Source organism: Solanum dulcamara, chromosome 1 (genome assembly GCF_947179165.1).
Source record: "Solanum dulcamara chromosome 1, daSolDulc1.2, whole genome shotgun sequence".
Lineage (NCBI taxonomy): Eukaryota > Viridiplantae > Streptophyta > Magnoliopsida > Solanales > Solanaceae > Solanum > Solanum dulcamara.
The window spans coordinates 30,973,669-30,999,583 of record NC_077237.1 but is presented as its reverse complement, the minus strand read 5'-3'; the positions used below and the strand labels follow the sequence as shown (position 1 = coordinate 30,999,583).

Below are 25,915 nucleotides of genomic sequence, written 5' to 3'. Positions count from 1 at the left end.
CTAATCGACTCGCGTGGCCCGAAATTGGTAATCGGACTGCAACCTTGAAAGTGCACCTTCTAACCGCTCAAGTCTAAATTCATGTTTCAGAATACTACTTAAACCATTGATCTTCTTCTTCCAAGTTTAAGGCCACAAAAAAATATAAAGAAGCTTATTCTCAAAAAACACACTTTTGATACAATATTTTTATTACTATTGAAATCTATGCATTTTGTACAAACTCTATTCAGAAGTTGATAATTAACATCAAACAAAATAATCAATATTGAACTTTACATTCTTATAAAGAATATGGATGAATTTGGCTCCAAAAGTGCTATTATTGAAATACACTTTTTCATGATAAAAGTTTAAATTTTCTCCTCCAAAATTAGAGAAAATGTAAATTGAAAGGGAAAAAAGAGCGTTCTTTATTGAATGAGCGTGGTGAGTAGAGTTAAATCTTTGACCATCTCAATTTTAGTCTCTATTCTCTATATTTGGATAGTAAAATAGAGAATGGCTCTCCAACCCCCCTCCACTTCACTCTCTATTCTCCATTTATATAGAGGTGAATAGTAGTATTCATACTCTCTACTTCACTTTTTCATTATTTTTATATTATTTCTATTATGTAAGACCATTAAATAAGTGTTTACTATTTGTAATTATTTTCCAAATCTAATATAACATTTAAAAATATATTATTGACAAGTATATTACTTTCATCCCGAATTAATAATTTTTCTACTTCATTTCTTTTTTAAAAAAAGTCGTCACTTTAAATATGTAATTTAAAATTATTTTAATATTACTTATATTATGTAAGACCATTAAATAAATCTTTAATAATTGTAATTCTTTTCTAATGTAATAAAACATCTAAAAATATAATTATTGACAAGTATACTACTTTCATTCCTAATTAATAATTTTTCTACCTTTTTTTAATTTTCGTTCAAAATGAAATAGGGGTAGTAAATTTTAGTACACGAAATAAATTTTACGATGATATAATATTTATTATGTAATTGTATTTCATCAATGATTTCACTTTTATTTGATTATCCATTAATATGTATAATATATAATATTTGCTTGTAATTTATGTTATTTAGAAATTTAGAATAAAATTAATTTTATATTAAATGAAGAATTTGAAAAGAACAAATTTTATATTACATGAAGACTATATAGGGTGCTTATTTGAAAAAAAAAAAAAAGATTTATATTATGAAATAAGAAAATAAAAATAAAATAGAAATAATAATATAATATTAAGGAGAGCAAAATTCTTTTTTAGAGAGTAAAATAGAGAATTGGGTTGGAGTTGGTTGTCTGCAAATACTCTCTATTCTCTATATTTGGAAAGTAAAATAGAGAGTGGGTTGGAGATGCCCTTAAAGAAATACCAATATTCAAAAGACTGCAAAGTGACATATGATTGCAAACTTACATGCATTTGAAGTTCAATTCTTTCTCACTGAATCTTTAGTCCTCTTATTTTCAATTTTTATTCTTTATACTATACGTCTTTCTTCTTTTTTGAGAAATTCTATATACTATAAGGGATCATTTGATACGAAGGATAAGGAATACTAATTCTAGGATAAAATGTAGGATTAGTCTATCATGCATATGGTTAAGAGTATTAATTAGTCCCGTGATTATTTATCCCTTCATTTGTACTAAAATGATGGATAAGTTATCCCATATATACAGTGGGATAACTAATCCCATGTGATATCTCAATTCATGGGATAACTTTGTCAATCTCATTGCACATACCAAACAACCCCTAAGTCTATCGATATGATTTATATCTTACATCATATTTAAACTTTGGGGATGTTTGTTTTCCTCAATTTTAATTTTTATTTACAAAAAAAAGAAGTATTTATAAGCAAACGAAGAAAATATCGCATAACTATATTAAAATTTATATACCATAAAATTAAGCTTATAAAACTAAACTGTCTAATTGTAAGTAAAACTATAGAAATAGAAGAAGTTCCAAAAGTATGCACTACCCATGACCAATATTATCAAAGGTGAAAACCAATATAAAATAAAATAAAGGGGTAATGAAGTATGTTGGGGTTGTAAGCACAATGTGCAAATAAAGCAGGCCTTTACTGAAGAAAACAATTAAAAAAAGGCCTTTCTCCTCTCTCTCTCTCTCTCTCTCTATACACGCGCACACACACATATAGGGCTGTTCACAGTTTTGGTTAAAACCAAAACCAAACCGAAAATTTAACCAAACCGAATAAAAAAACCGACATTTGGTTTGGTTTGGTTTTAAATTTGAATAACCGATAATATTTGGTTTGGTTATGGTTATAGAAAAAAATAACCGAATAAATAACCGAACCAAATCGATAATTATATACATAAAATTTATAATTATTTATACGTATAATATTAGTTTTTCATAAATAATTAAAGATATTTTATACCTTTTAATTATTAATTTAATATTAATCTACTTATTTTTAAGGCCCAACAATCCAAGCCCAACTCTCAAGCCCAATTATAAATTCTAATAAACACTAAACAGCAGTCCAAATCCAACAATCCAAGCCCATTAGCCCAACTCTCAAGCCCAATTCTAAATCCTCAATTCTTTATCCTAAATTCCTAATAAGCACTAAACACTTAAGCAGCAGGCAGCAACATAAGGTAAAAGTTAAAACTTTAAAACCCTAGTATCTATTTTTCTTTTACATTTCTGTTCCTCTCATGTTGGTTTCTCACAAAGTCACAGACTCACAATCATAGACTAACAGTGAAGACTCAAAAGCAACCTCAACTCCTCAACCCCAAGTACAAGATTGTCAAATTTTGAGAAGGTTTATAAGAAGTTTTTCAAATTTTAAATTGATTTTAAGTTGTTTTCTTTTTTGTTTTGAATGTTTAAGTTGTTTCCTTTTCTGTTTTGAACCTCTGTGGGCTGTGAGAAAAAAAGAGCTTCGTAAGAATTTGAAGAATGTAGACAGAGAATATTTGAATTGTCTCGGCTAGTCATAAACCGAATAACCGAACCAAACCGAACCAAACCGACAATAATCAAACCCGTGGTTATTATTTTACTTGATTTGGTTATGGTTTTAGACATTTAATAACCGATTAAATTGGTTTGGTTATGATTTTAATCAATAACCGAACCAAACCGAACCAAACCGAACCATGAACACCCCTACACACACATATATATATACACCTTTGCACATGTACCCTATATCAAGTATCAATGAGTACACAATTTAAAGAGACCATACAATAAGTATTAAATAATGTGTTTAAATGATAGGGCACAAATTAAAGAAAAAAGTGTAAGTTCCCAATTTATTTATTTTTTTGAAATTGGTAAATTGTATTCTTCAGCTTAAGGCTATGTTGGCCACCTCCAAAAAGTTTACAGAAAAGGAAAAGAAAGATACTTACAAGGAGCTTCTAAAATCCACTAATTGGATTTCCTCTTCTATACTCTATTCCTTACACCAAAAACCTAGTAAAGTAATAACTTTCCACTTAATCTTCTAAATAGAGGATTCTTTTCCTTCAAAGATCCTCTGATTCCTCTCCTTCCAAATGGTCCACCAGATGCAGGTTGGAATTGTCCTCCACCATCTTTTCTGGCTTTTGCTTCCTCCTCTTCCGATCCAACAGCTAAGCAAGTTTGCAGTGTGTTCAGGCATGATCCAGTTGATTCCAGCAATGGAAGTGAACATAGCCCAAACTTGTGTTGTTACTTTGCAATGCATGAAGAGGTGTTTGTTGATTTCTAGTGCCTCCTTGCATAGGAGGCATCTAGATACTATGTTGACCCTCCTTATTTGTAATGCCTCATGTGTCAAGCATGCTTTCCTAGCTACTAGCCAAGTGAAGCATTTCACTTTGTTAGGAGTCACACTCTTCCATATAGTCCAGTTGACCTGCCTGCAGTTCACTCAGTCCCCTTTTGTATAGCCTGTAAATTCCATCATTGTGGTGCCCCCAAATGAGATTGTCTGGATACATATTAGTGCCCGGGAAGTTTCCTATTAGGTTTAGAAGTTCTGCTACCCATGGTATTTCCCAATCATTTAGAAGTCTGCTGAAAGTCAGCTTCCGCCCTTGAGGGGACCACATTTCTTGCATACTGCATCCAGCATTGAAGCTCTTCTCAAACTTGTGATGAGAGTAAAATCTGTGAAATGCCTGCATCAGTTCTTCCTTTATTGTTTCCCAAAAAGCTTGGAAGAAAGACATGGTATAACCATTTGGACCAGGTGCTTTTTCTGCAGCACACATCTTTATCCCTGTCAGTACCTCTTCTTCCTCAAAAACTCCCTCAAGACTATTTCTTTCTTCTCTTGAAAAGCTCTGTACTTCATTAAGATTCAAATAAAGTCTCCAGTTTTCTGATTCTTTGTACAGATCTTGATAAAAACCCACAATGGAGCCCTTGATAGCCACAGGATCATAGATAGTTCTCCATTGATCAGTAGGGAATCTATAGTACTGAGTCTCTTATGTGCAGTGACCATTCTATGAAAGAACTTAGTGTTTTTATCACCACATTTGATCCACTGGACTCTGGATCTCTGCCTCCAAAAAATTTCTTCATTTCTGGCCACTTCCTCATATTCCATGGCTAAATGAGCCTTTACCAGATGCTCATCATCATTTAAGGGTATGCTCTCTTGGATGGTTTCCAAGCTCCCTATTTGATCTAGGATGTGCCTTTTTCTTGCCTTCCAGTTCACCTTGTGCTCTTTGCTCCATTCTTTGAGTTTAGCCTTTAACATGCTTAATTTGGTTGTCAGGATATAGTCAGGAGTACCAGATACAATAAAAGAACACCACCATTTCCCAATTTATGAATATTGATCCACCTAAATCTGAGTAAAGTTTGGTGCATAAACCTAATGTGCCAACTAAATCACTGGTCCTGGACTTGAAGCTACAAGTCAAAGCATAAAATTAAATTTCCACAACTTCCCCTTCCTAGACCTTACTATCCCACAACATCAATATACCACCCCTAATACCACTTGCCTCCAACTATCCATATCTAACCCCTATTTCCACATATATGATGAATTAAATCCCCTATATCCCCCTTCCAATTTAGTTTCCTGCAGACAAATGACATTTGTGTTCCACTTTTGAACTAAACTATTTATCAGCCTCCTTTTTACTCTACAATTTTACCCCCTCACATTCTAGGAAATTATTTTGACATTCATCATAATACTATAGAATTCCCTTTCCCCTAGTTCTTGCCCCTATGCTTTGAACCTTCACATCTATGGCTTAGCCCTTTTAGCTCCTATGAACCTTTAATTTTTGAAGTTTCCATGACTCTTGACAATAGTTCTTTCATGATTGCTAGTTGTTTGCTATCAATCTTCTTGAATAGCGCCAATGCTTCCTTTCTACAACCCTGGCAATCTAGCCAAACTCCTTGCTTAGCCTTATTATATTTTGATGAACCCAAATTGACACGTCCATCTCTCCATCCCTCCCACCCACCCCCACCCCACCCTGCATATTTAGAATTTAGAGGTTCAGCATCTTCTATGTTCCAATTCTCATCATCAATGCAATCGACCAATTGCATGTCTTGCTAATCTCTATTGTTTTCAAATAGTGCTTCTACATCTTTAATGTTTGGTATTGCATCTTTGTAATCTTCCCCTTCTTCCATAATTGATCTTTTCATTGGAATTGTTGGTTGGCCTTCCTCTGAGATTTTTATCGCTAGATCTCCTGAGTTGTTTAAGAAAGAGATGTCTGTATAGTTTGTTTCTATTTCCACAAGCATAGGACCTTGTAGAGCACGTGACATTAGAGTGACTTGAGTTTAGCATTTGGGCTTCAGTAATTAAAACTATGCCCTTTTTAATTTAATTATTTTTGGGGGGCCCAGAGAACAAATAATTAAATTACAACATTGTCCAATGTGAAATCTATTTCTAAAGGATAAAAATAGTCATATCAACATTTCTTATTAGAGCTTTGTTCTTTTATATTTATAATATTGTAGATACATATAAAATTAAGAAAAATAATCATAAACATAAAAGATAATTATAGGTACAAAGAAATCGAAACAATTAGGCGTAATATTTATCGTTTGATGTTTCCCTCTTGAAGATATAATACATAGACAAGGAGCAGTAATGGATCCTCAAGTCAATCATGTGCACCTACACTGTTGGCAAAAATTCTGGAAACTTATATACATATTTTGTAAAAGTGGCTATACATTCTATGGTGCACCCATATGTGTGATGAATTGGTTGGTTACTGAAGGCTTTAGTTACTCCTACCACAAGAGTTGAGAATCATTGTCAAAAAACCTCTCTTTATTATATATGTGACCCCTCCTTTTTTACTCTCTTTTCTTTTTTTCTCTTTGTTTCCTTCTAGAAAATCCAAACCTATATTCATACCCTTTTCTACAAAAGCTCAAATTTGAAGTTTAGCTTGTGAAATAATCCAATCGTTTCATATGTTATTATTATATGCTCATTCAAATGCACCGGCACTCCAATTCTTTAATGATGAAGAATGAATTTGTTTGGCTAGTATATGAAAAACCTACTTATCTTTCATATCCTTATGTGTTTTGCTTATTCGAAGTCACTTACCAATGCATTTTAACTTCTCTAGGTTTAGCATCTAAAAATATTATTCTATCATATCGTGGCATCTTCTGCTAATTTAAATTATCTCAAAATACTAGACATTTTCTTGTTGAGGATTTAATTTCTCCTTTCTCAGTATGCTTACATTTAGTGCTCATTCAAATTTATCATAGGCATTTGGTTAGGGTCTAAGATTCTTTATGTTCTTCCATTCCCTTTGAGAATTCCTACCATTTAATTTTAATAACTAGTTCATTATCCGGCTGTGTGTCTTTTGAATCGTATCACAGTGTAAGGCTACTCATCCACAGGCATAAGTTACTTATACCTCTATTAAAATTGTAGAAGCTCTGATACCATGTAAAAATACAGAAAAGAATAGGGACAAACTCTTATTGAATTGGTGGTCTAACATCATGTCCTTAAATAGGAGCTTTGAGTTGCATGAAATTAAGGAAAATTTTCAAATTCATGGAATTCAAAGTTATTATGGCAACTCTTATTAAATTGGTGGTCTAACATCATCTCCTCAAATAGGATCTTTGAGTTGCACGATATCAAGGAAAATTTTCTAATTTATGGAATTCAAAGTTATTATGGTGCAATCATTTTTTTTGATAATCGAGAAAACTCAGAGGGTTAGTGGCATACGGATTGAAAATCGGTGGATGATGGGTCCACCCCTCTACCCTTCTTCACTTAAATACATTTGTCAGCGACAGGATTCGAACACAGGATGTGCACCTAACTCACACATCACAAGTTGCACTCTTACCACGGAACAAAGCCCTAGGGGCCAATTCATCATAGCACAACTCTTGAGAATAATTTACACAATATTCTTAATAATTCTCTTGACTTTCAACATTTTTACATGCTATCTTTCGCTGTTGTCTAAAATCTCATAGCAATCTTATAAATTTTTAGTACAAGCTCTGACATTTCTTCATTCATCAGACAAATCATTTAGTTTGGCTTCCAAATTGCTGTTAGATTATCCTATATGTTACACTATCGTATTGCTAATGTAAACTACTAAATGCAATGGGTCCATCAAATCAGATGCCAAAGTGATTTATAATCCAAGTCAAAATTCATCTAAATCTTTGTTACCTAGACACTTTACCAAACAACTACTACTACTTTTACGCCTCAATCCAAAACTAGTTGGAATCGATATATGAATCCTCATTGATCATTTCCATTTCATCTAATTCAATAAATTTAAAATACTCTCACATCCAAGCAGCGATATTATAGAGCCACTTGCCATTTAGTTCTATCACAGTCGTGTGCCAGTGGGGCCCACATCAACAAGTCCCCGATTATGTATTGTGAGAAGTTATCATAATTAACATAGGAGCTTTACCAAGATAAGAGCAAATATTATAAGATCTACGGTACCGATTATCTTTTTTTCATGTTTCATAAATAACAAAATTTATCCTGCAGTAGACACCAATTTCAAGGCAAAAAGGTATATTGAGGCTTTCTAAGTAATCAAATGATCACAGAAGTCAAGTCCCAATCTGACTGGTTATTATAAGATGTACGGTACCCATCCTCTTCTTTTCATGTTTCATAACTAATATAATTCATCCTGCAGTAGACACCAATTTCAAGGTAACAAAGGTATATCAACAACCAACGACCCAGAAACCAAAAGATTAAACAAAAGAACTGCAGTTCGTGAACATACCAGAATGTCAAAATATATAGCAGTATCCTGGCCAGATTTTCCACTGGAATTTGTCGCCTTGCCTTTGGGCAGATTTGTCGAAGTTCCAGCCTTAAGTAGAAACGCAAGCATATTTTCTCCAAGATGTTGAAGAGAACCAGGCTTCAAAAGCTTTAATTTGTCATTCTACATGCAAAAGGCACCACATTTGTAAAATAAAATAACAGACTCCCAGTTAAAAGCAAAAAAAAACTAAAGAAGAGACAAGTCTATTGGGGCTTTATGCAAGAAGAAACACTTTCAAACTAAAGCACACAATTTACAATGATTACCTAACAATGGGAATATAGCTTGTAACATCAAAACTAATTACTCTCTCTCTCTTGGTCCCAATTTATGTGGGCACTCATTTTTCTTTAGTCAGTCCCAAAAAAAGGACATCTTTCTATAGTAAGTACAATTTAATTTTAAACTTCCCATTTTACCCTTAATGAGATGATTTATGGCCACAAAATTTCTATGGCTTGTTTTAGACCACAAAATTTCTAAGACTTTTCTATTGGCTTTACAGAACAGGCCATCTATTTTCTCTGGAACTAACCCTACTGATTGCATTTGCTGAATAAATACATCAACTTCCTGTGTTTCTCTCCCAAAGAGGTTCCTTCTGAATTCATAGTTCCGTCCAACATCAGAGAATGTATCTCCTAAAAGGACTTCAGAATTATTGTCCAGTCTATATAAGTGGAAAATTGATCTTTCAGCAAACTAGAACCATCCCAACTATCCCTCCAAAGCATTTTCCCATCGCCCACAATCAAGCCAACATCTTGAATTCCTCCCAAAGGAAGCAAATCTGTCTCGAACCAGCTACTCCATATGGAGTCTTAAATACTTTAGGTGCCCAGAAACCTTCTCTCTTATATTTGACATTAACCACCGCTTTCCAAGGAGCTTATTACCCATCATTTAACCGCCATAGCTATTTACAAAACAAGGTCTGATATATCAAGAGGAATTCTAGTACTCAGTAAGAGTTGGAGTTTCAATTAATTAGTCATAGTCATTTATGTATAACTGCTTTAGTAGCAACACTGATAACCAGCTTAACTGACGCATCTCTGGAGAGGAATTCTGATACTCAATTAGCAAAAGGTCCTATTCTATCCTCCTCTTTCTCTTTTTCCATCAAATAAATCAAACTCAAAGAAGGGACCGCCTCTTGCTTGAATAGTTTTGCGCCTTACTATGTGAAGTACATTCTTCTTTGAAGTTGCTTCGCTTCACCCATACAAAGCAAGGACCCACCATTTTGCATCGCCTCACCACTTTAAGTGACAGACCAATCACTTTAAATAACACTGGAGAAGCCTGATACTGTTTTTATCACTGTAAATAGAAAAGGAGGTCCATGAAATCTATTTTCAGTTTGCACATCAGCAAAGTAATTCATAATGAGGTTCAAAGTCCCATCAGCAGTTTCCTTGATTTGGTATAGATAATACTAGAAGATCTAATCAGCTTTCTTTCTGAATGCAAGCTTTCATACAGTATGTCTTATCAAGTACTTCCATATATTATGATGCTTGAAACTCTTATAGTACTCCTAATGGAGAAAGTCACATGGATAACTAAGAGCATCATCCACAGAATGAGCTAATATGTTGTGCTGACATGAGTTGATACACAGCATACTCAAACACAACTTCCACATGAAACATGGGGCCTCAACTACAACAGAAATTGCACAATTATTTATGCAACAAAATTACAGAAGACTCTCTTTAAGGTCCCAGACTTACTCAAACATGTTAAAATTCTAAGACAACAAATTGTCCAAAAATTATGAACAACTTTGATGATTAGCATGCAATCTGAATTATAAGTGTTGCAAAATTGCCTTTCTTAGTATGCAGTAAGTAGGAACATCAAATTTCCAAAAAGGTAGTATAATAGTTCATTGGGAGGCATATTGAATACCTTTGTGTGGTATACAGCAGTATTATCAGCATATGCAAAATCCAGACCAGAAAGGCCAGCAAGTTCTTGGTACACTTGGAAATCAGTAGCAGATTTTATTGCCCCGGATTTAAATATATCCTGCAGCACTAAAGACAATAAAATGTAAGTTCAGAACCTAAACCCAGAGGGTTTACTAAACATAAATGGTACATCAAGGATTTCAGGAAATATATTTTTTTTCTCTTTGAATAATGCAAACTGACCTGTGCAACTATTTGACCAGATGGATATTTTGCTGCCAAGGCAAAATTTTCAATTGCCCATGGCTGAGGACCAGCCTGTAATTAAAGAACAATAAGTGAGCCAAAAATAAGAATCAAAGATAAAGAGAAAAGGAACTTTTGATATATCGATTAATTGAGGAAAAACGTTTCTTGAAAAGAGGAAGCGTCTAAAAAGACATCCCTTTTGATCATAAATAAGCAGGGCCTGTTTATCTGAAAAGGAGAAACATATGCATGCCAGTCTAATCAAAATTAGCTCATCACAAAAGATTGGAGAAAAAACAAAGCAAAGCAGCAGCTTGTTTTATCTCATAAACATCCATACACCACCTGTTCAGTTCCCAAATGTAGAGATAGAAAAGGACTGTAACAGTAGATACAAACCTGAAATATTCCCGATTTCCCTCCAACACCCATGGCCTCCAAGTCAATAGCCATTGTTACAGTATCACTCCAAGAGTGCTGCATCAATGAAATAACTATGCAAGTTAACAGAATTCATAATTCGATTTTAAATGTTAAGGTTTTGCAGTTAATTTCTGCTATTGATACTACATCGCTTGTGAGTGCTGAAATTAGCCATTCAGTCAAAATGTGTAAATATATCCCAGGTAGCATAGACATGGACACTAGTGTCATGTCATACATGAGATGGAGTGGTTCAGACAAGAAGACAATAGACTTGAGAAAGTGGATAAAAGCAGAATAGAACATGAAATTATAATTATGTATGTAATATGTATATATCAATTATATACCAATAAGTTAAGAACTTGCAGAAGAAAAATGAAAAGAAATCCAACCAATTCAGAGGTTATACATCAGATAGAATAAACTTGAGTAGAAGCCCAATAAAATGATCAAGATCGCATTCGATAGTCGTTGAGCTAAAAGGACTTAGAAAAATGAAAAAGAAACTTGAGAGTGCAGCAATTGGCCGTGCGCGGAGCAGCCACGCTACCAGGCCCGCTCCGCGCCAGTTGAAAAGAAACAAATAAAAGCAAAAAAAATGGCTTCTGGAAAATTGGCCGTACGCGGAGCGGCCACGCTACCTGGCACATGGAGCATACAGCCAAAATATGGCCAAGTGCGAATTGTTTTGGCTGAAGGGCATTTTTATCCACAGAGTAAATATGTGATATATAAATAGTGTATTAACTCGATGACCTAAGGGAGAGGCTGTTTGGGTGGAGTTTGACCGAAGGAGAGAGCGAGGAGCCGCGGTAGAGGAAGGCGAAAGATTCGGCGACGAGTTTTTCCTTTCTTCTTCCTATTTTCCATTATTGGTTATGAATTTTAGTATTGTGTTTTCACATATTTTTATGAGTAGCTAATTTTCTATTAGGGTTTTGATGGAACATTTTGTTGGATGAATTCTTGTTAAGTTTTATATAATTGAGTCGTTCTTTTATCTCCATTTGTTCAACTATGTAGTGATTGTAGTTAATTGATTGGCCAGCAATTAACGGTGTCATTATATCTTGTTGTTCTCAAGAGAGATTATGAGATTAGGCTTTAGTTGAACAACGTCACTTCAAAGCATTAAGAGATTAATGACTGAGATTTAAAAGTGGACGTTAGAGATAACAAAGTTTTGATGCAATCTAAGTGAATAGATTAATCGGTTAACTAGGGTTCATTCGAGATAATAATGCTAGGAAATTACTACACTTGGTCGAGAGATATTTGTAGTAAGAGAAGATTCATGATCGATAGAGATTAGTTTGGCGAGATTATAGCTAACGTAGCGAGAAGGAATCCGACAATTGGGGAAATCATAACTCTAGGCCTCCTTAATCTTGAAGTCAACCCATTCTTTTTAGTTGATAATTTTTATTGCTTTAATATTTGTTAGTTAATTTGTTTAAATAAAAATCTTAATATTGAAAAATAAATAATTTTTCAAACATATTTTATTAGAAATATTGAATTGTTTCTTAACTGTCATTTTCCCTTTCTCTTACTACTTTGATTTGTTTAACTTGAGCCGAGAGTCTTTCGGAAACTGCCTCTCTACCCAAGAGGGAGAAGTAAGATCGGCATACATTCTACCCTCTCAAACACCACTTTGTGGGATTTCACTGGGTATGTTGTTGTATGTTATTAATTCATAAATATTTATTAAAAAGAAATGTTCATGGGTTTTGCATCTCGTGCCTCAAGGCTTAGAGCCCATTTGGATTAGCTTATAAGTTACTTTTAAGCTGTTTTCAGCTTTTTTGAGTGTTTGGCTGGCCAACTTAAAGACATTTTATGCTTAAAATAAGCCCCAATAAACAATTAGGTTTGTTTGGATGGACTTATTTTAAGCATCTTATAAGTTAAAAACAGCTTATAAGTCCAAAAAAAATAAGTTAGGTTGCACCTACTTTTTTTAAAAAAAACTTATAGGCAGTTTTCAACTTATAAGTTACTTAAAATAAGTCCATCCAAACATGCTCTTACTCTTTACTCTATTTAAGGCAAATATTTTGCCTCATGCCCCTTCCTTTTTTTATTTTTATTTTTGAAGTAACTCATGCTAACACTTTTTTTAAAAGCTAAGTATGACATATATCTTGTGTAGTATATAAGGACCAACTACATGAAAATTGAAAAGATCTTTTCAATTAAATCGATACTAAATTTGTTTTAAAAATTAAAGTTAAATTCAACATATTTAGAATGAAGGGGATACTTGTTACAACGATAGAAGCTGTTGCGCAACAGGCTAAGCTGTTGTCATGTGACCAAGTGGTCATGAGCTCAATTCATGGAAACATCCTCTTGCAGAAACGCAAGGTAAGGTTGTGTACATAAGACCAAATGTGGTTCAATCCTTCCTCGAACCCCGCACATAGCAAGAACTTAGTACATTGTGTTGTCGTATGTTTACAACATGCTCACAATGTTAGAAGATATTAGAAGCAGGCTCCATAAAAAGAATGCATATGATAAAGGAAATGAAGTTTAAGTTCATAAGTAAGACCTAGAAATTTATTAAATCAAAATCTACATGTAAGGGCCGTCTGATTTACAATATTACACTTACATCCCTTGTTTTAATTTCTTTGTAACAATTCTTTTGACATATTATCTTTAATGTAAAATTTGATTGGACTAATTTGTTCCTTGTAAGTTGTAATATAAGCATCTTTTTTCTGAAGGATTCATTATTTGCCAATATTAGTCAACAAATGCTAAAGTGGTTATTACGATAGATTGAGGGTGATCTTTTAAAGTTACCCAAATAGGAAGAATACATTAAGTTACAACAACAACAACAAACCCAGTGAAATCCCACAAGTGGGGCCTAGTGAAGGTAGAGAGTATGCGGAGACCTTACCCCTACCTCGTGGAGATAGAGAGGTTGTTTCCGGAAGACCTTCGGCTCGAGTACAGCAAATCAAAGTAGGTATGAAAAGAAAAACAACAGTGAAAAAAATATAGCAACTAATAAGAAAACAGTAACAACAACAAAAATAGAGTGAGAACCAAAACACAACAAACAACAAATGATTATAAAAATCAAAAGCAAGAAACTACAAGAACAAGGATAATACTTCTACAGACACCACCAAGCCAAAACCCGTCAAAAAGTAAGAAATAGAATGATATCAAGTTGTTCAAGGAAAATGGTAGATTGCAACATTTCTGAAACAGTAAAAATTTCAGAGGAAATTGGGAAAGCAGCGCATAGCAGTCACAGCCTCCTTCAACGCTCATAAACAAAAAACCAATACATTGAGAGTAAAACTGTCATTTTCCCAATTCCCAAAATCTCTTCTTTTTCATTCTTTTATTAACCAGGGTTAGGGTTGGGGTTGGGGTTGGGGTTGGGACATTGGAATAGGGGTGGGGTGGGGGAGTGGGTTCTTGTGGCAAACTATCGATGAAGGCACTCGCTTATGTGAGGTGATCATAGTGGCAACTGGCAAGTCATTATGTTTTTAATTTAAAATATATCACTTAAATAAATTATTTAAACCAAAGAATATATTACTTAAATAAATTAGTCAGATCATACTTATTTTACATCAAGGATAAATAGGTTAGAATAATTGTTGCAAAAAAAAAGGGAGGTAATCCTAATATCATAAACCATAAGGGAGGTTAGTGCTATGAAACCAAACATGGAAGGAGGTCTCTTAAATTATCCCTAAATGTAATTATAAATGCCCAACAGTGTTGTCAAAGGCTAGCTTCAGCCCTGAAACAAGCCTTAAAACATGTTGAGCGCTTTGCCTCGCTTAATGTGCGCTTCAGTATCATCATTAATGTTCTAATACAAATGTTTCCTTCCGAATGAACATTTACTGGAGAGGTGACACTAAACATTTGGTATTTCACTTTATCGTTAAAAAAATCAATTTCTATTTGCGCCTTTTTTCATAAAAAGCCCACGCTTTCTTTGTTGCACTTAAAGCCCCAATGGACCTTATAGCTTTTTTGCAATTTTTCTTTTGATAACACCGATGCCCGATCACCTTTAATTAATTTGAGGTTCAAAACTAACTCAAATTAGTCTTTATAAGGAAGGGCATCTTAGTTATTCAAGGATTAAATATGGGAATGCTACCCGAATTAACAATACCACGGTGGTTATCGTAATTAATTACCAAAGTTTATACAGTGTATTTAAAAATCAGATACAAATCAGGGTACCAACTATCAGATTATCCAATCTGGTGCCTGACATGGTGTTCAATCAGCATACTAAAGGACCCTGGACATCTCTTCCTACCAAAATGATATTGTTGAGTCAGACTATGCACCTTTTGAGAGCAAAAAATACACAGTATGAACTAGGTTTTTCCCAAAAGCATAGATTGACCACAATTTCATAACATCTTGAAGGCTAATATAAGTCTTTTTCCAGAAATTATGGTATCTCTCAGTAATATCTAAAATCCTAAAGCTATGGATGGGAACCTTAGTTTTAAGTTAGCTTATCCATCCCATATAAATCAAACAATCGATAACAACCAAATCGCAAATCAGTTGGGTTCGGCTACATGAATCCTATAATATCCACCCTGTAAAAATTATGCATAGATATATAATGGTACTTTTTCCACTTAACATACTAAGTTATGCACATTATTATTCATAGGAAACTTCATTTATGAAAAGAAATTATTAATGTAAAACTTCAATTATTTGCTTTCTTACTGATTTCATGCAATTCATGCCCAGAACTTATAATATTGCAGAGACTGAAGTCAATAATTCCAGTAAAAGTGGACAAGAAAATAAACTGATACAGGAACAAAAAAAACTTCTTTAAAAAAATAAGATGATACTGGAACAAAAATCTTGAGATAAGTCTTAAAGGGACAAAAACCTGAGTTATAAAGCTGTGAGCACCATTTAAGCCCTCCTCCTCTCCTGTGTTAAACAAAAAAATTACAGCACTTTTGAACCCATGAGCCCATTGAGACACTCCTCGAGCAAGCTCCAACATAACAGCTACACATGAACTGCAGTCTCCAGCCCCTTCACTATAGGAAAATAAGCCAACATGATAGGTCAATATTAGCAAGTACCACTTTAACTTTGCATGCAGGTGAAAGCAGATACATTATTGAACCATTAGATTAAAATAAAAGGTTGTTTTAAAGTGTGCATAACAGTTTAAAACAATAAAGAAAAAGCCTGCAAAACAATAAGTTGCACCCATTCACAAATAGTTAAAAGGTAACAGCAACGGCATAAACAGTTGCTGCAGATAAAGGATTTTGAACCAACCTGTAACACGCTATCCTCTGAAAAATATTACAAGAAGATAATATACGACAGCAAGAAAAACCAAACATAAATGGTATGCACATAGAGCCAACTGTCTGCTGATTGTTATTCTGAACTATTGGGAGATATGAGAAGGAGAGAAATGAGAAGAGAGAAAACTACTTTTCTTTACTATAATACTCAATCCAAAGTACTCGGTTCAGTATGGCTAGAGAGGAACCAGAGATGTTTTGAAGGAAAGCAGAGCTGCATACAAAGATTTAAGTTTAATTGTTTAGCTCTGTATTACTTTTGGTGTAAACAAGTAGTCTTAGATAGCTCAGAAGCAATTAAAACAACTATAGACTGGTTGTAACTTGGTAGTATTAGGATCCAATGTAATTATAACACTTTTGGAGGGGAACTACACTTTAGAGGTAGTATACCTGTGGATATATACACACTAACTGTTACTTTTCTCTCAAAAATACAAAGTACTCGGGTGACTGAAAAAATGGATGACTCAGGCAAGGACTCGGACAAAGATTCGACACGGCAAGTGATAGAGAAATTACATAGCAGTAAGTCTAGAGTTCCCTCTCCATTCAATGACCCCCCCACCCTGAATGTAACAACGCCCCTTGAATGTAAGAACGACTAGGACAGGACTCACTTTCATCATATGTAACATCAGCTGGAACAAAAAAATTCTTGGTCGATGGTTGGTAGAACTTATAGCCTTTTTAGCAGGAAAATATCCTATAAAAACACACCTAAGAGAATGCAGCTCTGACTTGCCTGTATTTTGAGAATGACTGTGAATATAGGCAACATTCCCAAAGATTCTAGGAGCCAATTTATCAAACAAATCGAAATTTGGGAAAAAATTCCAAAGAGTATCAAGTGAGCTTTTAAAGTTCAGAATTCTTGATAGTATTCGTTACTAAAACGTGCAGTTGTTAGGAAACTTTCCCCAATAATGTTTTGCAACCCTTTTGTGAAGCAATAGTGATTTAATAATGTCAAGTAATTGGCCATTCTTCTCTCTGCTATCCAATTTTGTTGAGGAGTATTGACATATGAAGATTCAAGAATAATTCCCCTCTTTTTGGAAGAAAACAGAGAGGTATTGTTTGAAGTAGTCCCCGGAGTTATCAGAAAGGAATTGTTTAACTGACATATCAGATTGGGTTTTTGTTCAGATTGAAAAAGGTAGGAAGAATATAGATGACATCTGATTTTTTCTTAAACAAATAGATCCATGTTACTCTTTTTAATCATCGATCGATGATGGACACAAATATCTAGCACCAGAAATATTAGGAATGGAAGAGGTCCCCAAATATGACTTGAATAAGAGAACAATGAGTCTTAACATCCTTTGTTACTTATTAGAAAGGAAACACGTTTGTGTTTTGCAGTTCCACAATCATCACAATGAACTCAAGTACTCAACAACCAAATCTTTGAACAAAGATGGAAACTTCATCCTGGTTACATAAAAAGATGAATGACCTAAGGAACGATGGTGGAGCCAAACTTTCTCTCTATTGGACAAAATAGATACAGTCCAGAGTGAACTAGAGCAAGAAATTCTTAGGTGTACTGTCACTATTGTGAAAATCTAGACAATAAAGACTACCATTCTTACGAGCATGCCCAATCATCTCCTTCATGTTCTGTCCCTAAAATACACAATATGAAGGGAAGCAAGTCACTTGGCACTTAGAATCTTTGGTGAGTTTCTATAGAAATGATGTTTGCAAATAATTTTGGCACATGGACATTTTTAAATATCAACCACCCATATTGGAGAGAATTTATTTGTGACAATAGTAACAAAAGTGATAGAAATACATGTGAAGGCCAATGAACTACCTGCTGAAGCTGATTACTCTAGAAATCTAAGAATGGTATCATGTGCAAGGTTTGAAGCACACAAGTTTTCCAAATTAGAAAGGGAATTAATGAAGAATGAAGAATAGAGAAAAGAGGATAAATCGCCCCCAAGAACAAAGAGAGGAAAAGCTACTTCCAAAAGCAGAAGACAAAGTTTATATCCATGAGAGATTGAGCTCTCAATCTTGTTGAAGACTAGTCAAGGGGAGAACGTGAAAGAGACCTAAGAAAGATCCCACACATCTTGTACTAATCAGATAGTAATATTTCACTGTAAAGTGTAAAAGTGGGTGATTTGATTCAAGAACTTGTAATAAAAGCTAACTTCTTACTAGTCCACCTATAGATTAGAGCATCTCTTGCTCTATATGCCATGAAGGTTTGAACAACTAAAGAAACAAAGATTCCAGGAAACTGCCCTATAGTGTGATATAGTGTGTCTGTTGGAGAAGTGTTAAATGATTCCAAAGGACTGGAAGACCATCTCAACAGAATTAACAGTCTACTTTTACTTCATTTTCATTGTTTCCTCAAGGCTTTGTGCTTTTACTTGGGTAAGAATATCTACTTCTAGGAGGAACTTATATCAATACACTTGAATGTGTTTGGATTCTTATTAGAACTTATGTCAATACACTTGTTGGCATAGATATACCTTTTTGCTTCTTATTCTGCAACTGAATAAATCAGAACTTCTTCCTTTTCTTCTTTTTTTATTTGGGAGGATAGAGGAGATTATAAAGTTGAAACTTCATGAGGTAGAGCTCACAGCTTTAGAATGAGAAGCAAGCAATTATTGAATTAGCATTTGTTTTTATTTTTTGAAAACAGTAACTTTGTATTATATCAGGGATCAAAACAGTACTTGGGTAGTACTGAAACCATATTTACAATAGATAGTGTCTTCCCTCTCTAGCTATAAAGAATCTAGAACATCTATGATAGACACAGTATCTTTAGAGTAAATCTGATAACACCAAAAACATAGCAGTAAGATGAAGTTCAACTTGATAGTCTACACATCATTCTCTAAGCTCTCAAAACATCTGGAATTCCTCTCCTTCCAGATTGTCCACCAGATACAAGCTGGGACAATTCTCCATCTACTCTTATCCTTAGCATGTGAATATATTCCCTCCCACTTGCTAAGAGCCTCTATGACCTTGCCTGGCATTGTCCATGCTATACCTTTAAGGTTTAGGATGATTCTCCACAAATGAGTTGTGAATGGACAATGCAGAAATAGATGACTGTACACAGGAAGCATCTTGAGCATAGTGTCATACCTCTGCTCATCAAGTTGTCCACTGTTAAAGTGGCCTCCTTCGCTAGTAACCATACAAAAATTGATATCTTGTGAGGAACTTTTATCCTCCAAATCTGCTTCCATGGCCAGTTTGCTATCCGGTGGTTGGACAGGTTCATAATTTTGTAGGCAGCATTGACTTTAAAAATTCCTTTGGAGTTGCCTTACCACCATAAAAGATCTTCACCAGCTTGAACCCCAGGAAATTGATCAAGTTTGCTGAAGAAATCAACCACTCTTTGAACCATCCCAATCATTGAAATGTCTTCTAAAATTTAAACTCCACACGTCAGATGTCCACATGTAAGCTATAGTTTTTTGTTGGTGAAGGACTAGGTTGTAGATATCTGGAAAGACCAGTTCCAGGATACCAACCTCATGCCAATTATCCTTCAAAAATCTGGTTTTGTTTCCATTTGCCACTTTGATTCTTGATTGAGTTTTCAGCTCACTCCAGAGGGATCTGATAGACCTCCATAGGCTGACCCCATATGGAGTATTGGCCTCCTAGGTCATCCAGCTATCCTCTTGTTCATATTTGGCTTTAATCACTCTTCCCCACAGTAGGTGGTTTTCTTTGGTGAACTTCCACAACCACTTCATCACTAGAGCTTTACTTTTTCTTTGGTGAACTTCCACAACCACTTCATCATTAAAGCTTTACTTTGAATCTTCAGGTTCTTGATACCCAAGCTACCCCATTTTTTCACAAATGACTGAGTTCCATTTGACCACATGGGTAGCCTTTCCTCTCTTTGTCACCATGCCATAGGAAGTTCCTCCTAATGCTATCCAACCTCGTGATGACTCCTGATGGAATAGGAAACAAGGACATCATGTATGTTGAAAGAGCATCAAGAACTGAGTTGATCAGAGTAAGTCTACCTCCTCTTGACAAGTATTGGGTCTTCCATCTTGCCAATTTCTTTTCACATTTCTCAATAACAGTATCCCAAATCTCAGTAGACTGACTTGGCCCCCAAAGGCATTCCCAAATAGATGGCTGGCAAAGACCCTACCTCTCCTCCCCCAACAGATTCATGTGGGGGACATCATTAATGGGGTAAAGGAAGCTCTTACCCTAGTTTATGTGAAGGCCTGAGGTCTCTTCAAAGAGCACTAGGATTATTCTGAGATGTATCAATTGATTTCTTTCAGCATCATATGCATATTGCAAATGAGTCACCTCTAGGCTATCACCCCCTGCCCTAGCTACCTCAAAACCCTTTATCCATCCATACAAATTAGTTGTTTTGAACATAGTGTTCAGCCCTACCATTGCAATGATAAACAAGAAAGGAGACAGAGGATCTCCTTGTCTGAGACCCCTCTGAGCCTTGAAGAAGACAACAGGTGAACCATTAATCAACATAGAATAACTAATAGTGGATATACAAAATCTGATCCAGTGTATCCATTTTTGCCCAAAGCCGAACTTCTTCAGCATACATAGCAAGCACTCCCAGTTTACATGATCATATGCTTTTTATATATCTAGGTTGCATAGGATACTACGCTTCTTTTGTTGCAAGCTTGAGTCTATTGCTTCATTTGCCACTAAAACTGCATCCATGATTTGTCTTCCTTTGATGAAAGCCATTTGCTGAACATCCACCAGATTGGAGAAAGCCATTTGCTGAACATCCACCAGATTGGAGATCACTCATTTCAGCCTCTCTGTCAACACTTTGGAGAACAATTTTGTAGATGCTTCTTATCAAGCTAATAGGCCTATAATCTCTTAATTCCTTAGCACCTTTATTCTTAGGGATAAAAGCTATGAATGTTGCATTGAAGCTTCTTTCAAAAACTTCTTGCTCATGGAAGTTATGGAAGGCATTCATAATGTCCTGTTTCACAATCTCCCAGCACTTAATGAAGACACCCATGGAGAAACCATCTGGACCAGGAGCTTTATGTTCTGCACACAATTTCAGACACCTTAAAACTTCCTCCTCCATGAAGTTCTCCTGTAATCTCACATTGTCTTCCACTGAAAGAGTTGGACAATTATTGAGCATGCTGATAGGTTTCCAGTGAGTGGTCTCTGAATACAACTTTTGGTAGAAGTCGATAATGGCACTTTCTATTCTTGTAGACTCCTGGGTTAATTCGCGTTGTACCATTAGCTGGTTTATGTTGTTGAACATTTTATGAGCATTTGCAACTTTATGAAAGAACTTGGTGTTCCTATCACCTTCCTTCAACCATAAAGCCCTTGACTTCTGCCTCCACGCAACTTCATTTTTAATTAGTCCCTCAAATTCTAAGGTTAAAGTTGCTTTCTTGGATGATTCTTCCTCTGTCAAAGGTCTTTACCCTAGTATCAAATCTATCTGAGCCAGCTGCTCTAAAATTTGTTTTCTTTGGATCACTAGGTTGCCAGCCTCACTTCTGCTTCAGTCCTTCAGTTTATGTTTCAGTGCCTTCAATTTACATGATAGCACGAAGTCATGTCTGCCTTTAAAATTGAAGGAGTTCCACCACTCTTTGATCTTATCATTGAAACCTGCAGTCCCAAGCCACCAGTTTTCGAATGTAAAATAGTTCTTTTTTATCCAAGAACCACCCGAAAAGGCAAAGGGGTGTGATCAGAGGCCAACCTTTGCAAAGGGAACTGCTTTATGTTGCTAAAACAGTCATCCCATTCTTTTGAGAACAAGAATCTGTCGATCCTATAAGTTGTCTTGATTGTCCCCCTTGAACCAAGTATAACTGTCATCTTGCAGCTGAAGGTCTATTAAGTTCATATCTTCAATGAAATCAGAGAACTCTATCATTCCTCTCCATCTCCTGTTGCAATTTCTCTTCTCTGAGGCATATCTTGTAGTGTTGAAGTCACCACAAATAGCCCAAGGGCCTTCTATTAAACCCCTGACATCTCTGATTTCTTCCCATACCTTTCTTCTTTCAATATAATAGTTTGGTGCATAGACTCCTGTTAAATGGCAAGAGAAGCTCTGACATTGTGCCTCAAATTTACATGTTAATGTATAGGCCCCAATTTCCAAAACCTCCCCCTTCCACGCTCTGTTGTCCCACATCATCATAATACCTCCTCTAGTACCACTTGCTTCAAGGTAGGCAAATTTGATCCATTCCCCCCCCCCCCCCCCATATTTGCTTAACTAAGTTTGTCATTTTCCCCCTCCAGTTTAGTCTCCTGGAAGCATATTATGTCTGCTTTCCAGTCAACTACCAATCTCTGTACCAATCTTCTTTTATCCCTATCGTTCAGCCCCCTAACATTCCACCAAACTAGTTTGAATTGCATGGATCACGATCACTAACATGCAATTATTACCTGACATTCCACGAAAAATAGACTTAACATTAACAATATTCTGGATGCTGAACCACTTTTGTACCATACACTAGTGTCAATTATTACAATCATTGGACAAGAAGATACGTAAAAATATATTTTGAAGAGAACAGAATGTATGAAATTCAGTGAAGAGGAGAAACATACGTGGAAAACACGGTATCAATGTGGGAAGATACAAGAATAGCATTTTCTGTAGCTTCAGGAGCATATTTTGGCGAGATCCTTAATACAATGTGATTGAGATCTGAATAAACAAGAGTTTTCCCCTTGAAAAGTCCACCAACCATAAGATTAGCACCAGATTTAGCATGAAAAAGATCTAATTCTACATCAACTTCCCAATGAGCTGTTTCTTTAATATTTTCTATGGCTTGCAAGACATACTGCATGAGAAAAGAAAATAAAAATTAGCAAGTGATTTTAGTTGATCTTGTTAAAAATGTATGTAAGCATAAATACCTGCAAGGCATGATCAAGTGCAGGTGAAGCAACAGGATGTGGACCGAATTGTGTCAAGGCAATAACATGTTGGATGGCTTCATGCTCAGAGAAACCTCTCTTACCAACCTGTTGAGCCCCAAGAGGTTTAGGCAGATTGAGGAACTGATGTTCATACACAAACCAACTCCCATATGCCGCTACCACAAACAAGGCCAAAATCACATACTTTGACCTCTTAGCTACCAGAACCAGATTCTCACTATCCCGATTACACCTCTGCCTCATTTTCTTCCTATACCTTGTGTCTGCCTGATGATGAATAAGAAAATACGATTTTTTACAATAATCTTAAATACCTATAATTACTTCTAAAACCTAACTGACTTTTTCATATTTTCATGCCATCTATTACTCTAATTAAAATATAGAAGACAAAGTCGAACTCTCTCGGTCAAGGGCATTTTAGGGTTTCACTTTATTGTTTGCACCATTCACTTCTACATCTGACCTCTTGGTATAATACTTTTTTCCTTTTGATAATATCACAAAAAGTGAAATATTTATTCTCCCGTCTCATTTTATGTGGCTGATATTTAAAAAAAAAAACTTTTAAAATTTACGATTTAAAACAGTTATTACACATTTGTTTGATTATAAATTATTTCATTAAGAATAAAAAAAAATTATACATTGAAATTATTTCTAACTATAGTAAAGTAATATATTTTTTGAAACGGATTTTTAAAAAAGGGTATCATGTAAAATAGAACAAAAGGAGTAACAATTACCATATATATTTATCCTTAGAGTTAACTAGTTGCTAGCAGGATATTTTAGATATTTAACTTTTTTGTTAAGTGTTGCAGCTTTTTGTACATTATAAATAAAACATACAATAACTTAAAGTCAGGGTAGGACAGACCGGAAAGAAAGGAGCATTAACTACTATAGATAAATAGGATACCCAAAGTATACCGGATCAATAAATGTAAGCAGTAATCAAATGCAGAAAAACAAATGAGCAAAACTACGACTACTATGGTGAAAAGATAAGCCACCTAGCCTACTATCTTAATCTGAGTCCTCCACAGCCTCTTATCTAATGTCATGTCCTCGGTGAGCTGCAACTGTGTCATATCATGTCTAATCACCTCTTCCCAATATTTCTTCGGTCTCTCTTTGCCCCTCCTAAAACCATCCATAATCAACCTCTCGCACCTCCGCACTGGAGCATCTGTGTCTCTTCTCTTCACATGCCCAAACCATTTCAGTCTCGCTTCCCGCATCTTGTCCTCCACTGATGTCACTCCCACCTTATCTCGGATACCTTCATTCCTAATTCTATCCATCCTAGTATGCCCACACATCCACCGCAGCATTCGCATTTCTGCGACTTTCATCTTCTAAACATGAAGTTTCTTGATTGGTCAACACTCCGCCCCGTATAATAAAGTCGGTCTAACCACCACTTTGTAGAACTTGTCTTTGAGTTTTGGTGGCACTTTCTTATCACACAGCACTCCGGAGGCGAGCCTCCATTTCATCCACCCTGCACCAATACGGTGCAAATCATCATCGTCAATATCCCCATCTTCCTGTATAATAGACCCAAGATATTTGAAGCTTCTTTTCTTTTGAATGGCCTGGGTACCAAGCCTCACTTCCTCATCAGCCTCACGCGGCAGGCCACTAAACCTGCACTCCAAGTATTCTGTCTTGGTCCTACTCAATTTAAATCCTTTAGACTCCAATGTATGTCTCCAGCCCTCTGGCTTATCATTAACTCCGTTGAGAGTCTCGTCAATCAGGACTATGTCATCCGCGAACAACATACACCAATGCACCTCACCTTGTATTTATCTCGTCAATTGATCCATCACCAGGGCGAATAGAAATGGGCTATGAGCTGATCACTGGTGCAACCCCATCGTAATAAGAAAGTGCTCTGAGTCTCCTTCTACCGTCCTTACCCTGGTCTTAGATCCATCATACATGTCTTTAATCGCTCTAATGTACACCACAGGTACACCTTTCGCCTCCAAGCATCTCCATAGGACCTCTCTTGGCACTTTGTCGTAGGCCTTTTCTAGGCCACTGAATATCATGTGTAAGTCCCTCTTCCGCTCCCTATACTGCTCCACTAATCTCCTTACAATATGAATGGCTTATGTAGTCGAGCGCCCCGACATGAATCCAAACTAGTTCTCTGAAATAGACACACTTCTCCTCACCCTTATTTCCATCACCCTTTCCCACACTTTTATAGTGTGACTTAGCAGTTTGATACCTCTATAGTTGTTGCAGCTTTGAATGTCTCATTTGTTCTTGTACACGGGAATCATTGTACTCCACCTCCATTCTTTCGGCATCTTCAATGTCTTGAAAATGACATTAAACAATGCAGTCAGCCACTCCAATCCTACCCTACCTGCATTCTTCCAAAATTTCTCAGGGATCTCGTCAGGTCCGGTCGCTCTTCCCCTACACATCCTACAAATATCTCCCTTAACCTCCTTAACCTTTATACTCCTACAATACCCAAAGTCGCGACGCCTATCCAAGTGCTCCAAGTCTCCCAACACAAAGTCTCTGTCCCCTCCTTCGTTCAAGAGTTCATGAAAGTATGATTGTCATCTTTGTCTAAAGCGGGATACCTGTACTAGCACTTGACCATCCTCGTCCTTGATGTAC

General features: G+C 35.6%; 1 protein-coding gene across 1 annotated transcript in view; it reads right to left on the bottom strand.

Moving 5' to 3' along the window:
• The window catches only part of LOC129903535 (uncharacterized), a 50,074-nt gene extending 26,384 nt beyond the window's left edge, over positions 1-23,690 (bottom strand). The window contains exons 1-7 of the mRNA XM_055979091.1: positions 23,243-23,690; positions 22,928-23,166; positions 15,868-16,024; positions 10,929-11,006; positions 10,524-10,598; positions 10,279-10,398; positions 8,320-8,484 (exon numbers count right to left, since the gene is read on the bottom strand). Of these exons, the coding sequence (XP_055835066.1) occupies positions 8,320-8,484; positions 10,279-10,398; positions 10,524-10,598; positions 10,929-11,006; positions 15,868-16,024; positions 22,928-23,166; positions 23,243-23,509 (1,101 nt within the window). The 5' untranslated portion in view covers positions 23,510-23,690. The remainder of the gene's footprint in view (positions 1-8,319; positions 8,485-10,278; positions 10,399-10,523; positions 10,599-10,928; positions 11,007-15,867; positions 16,025-22,927; positions 23,167-23,242) is intronic.
• Between the last annotated feature and the right edge of the window lie 2,225 nt (positions 23,691-25,915).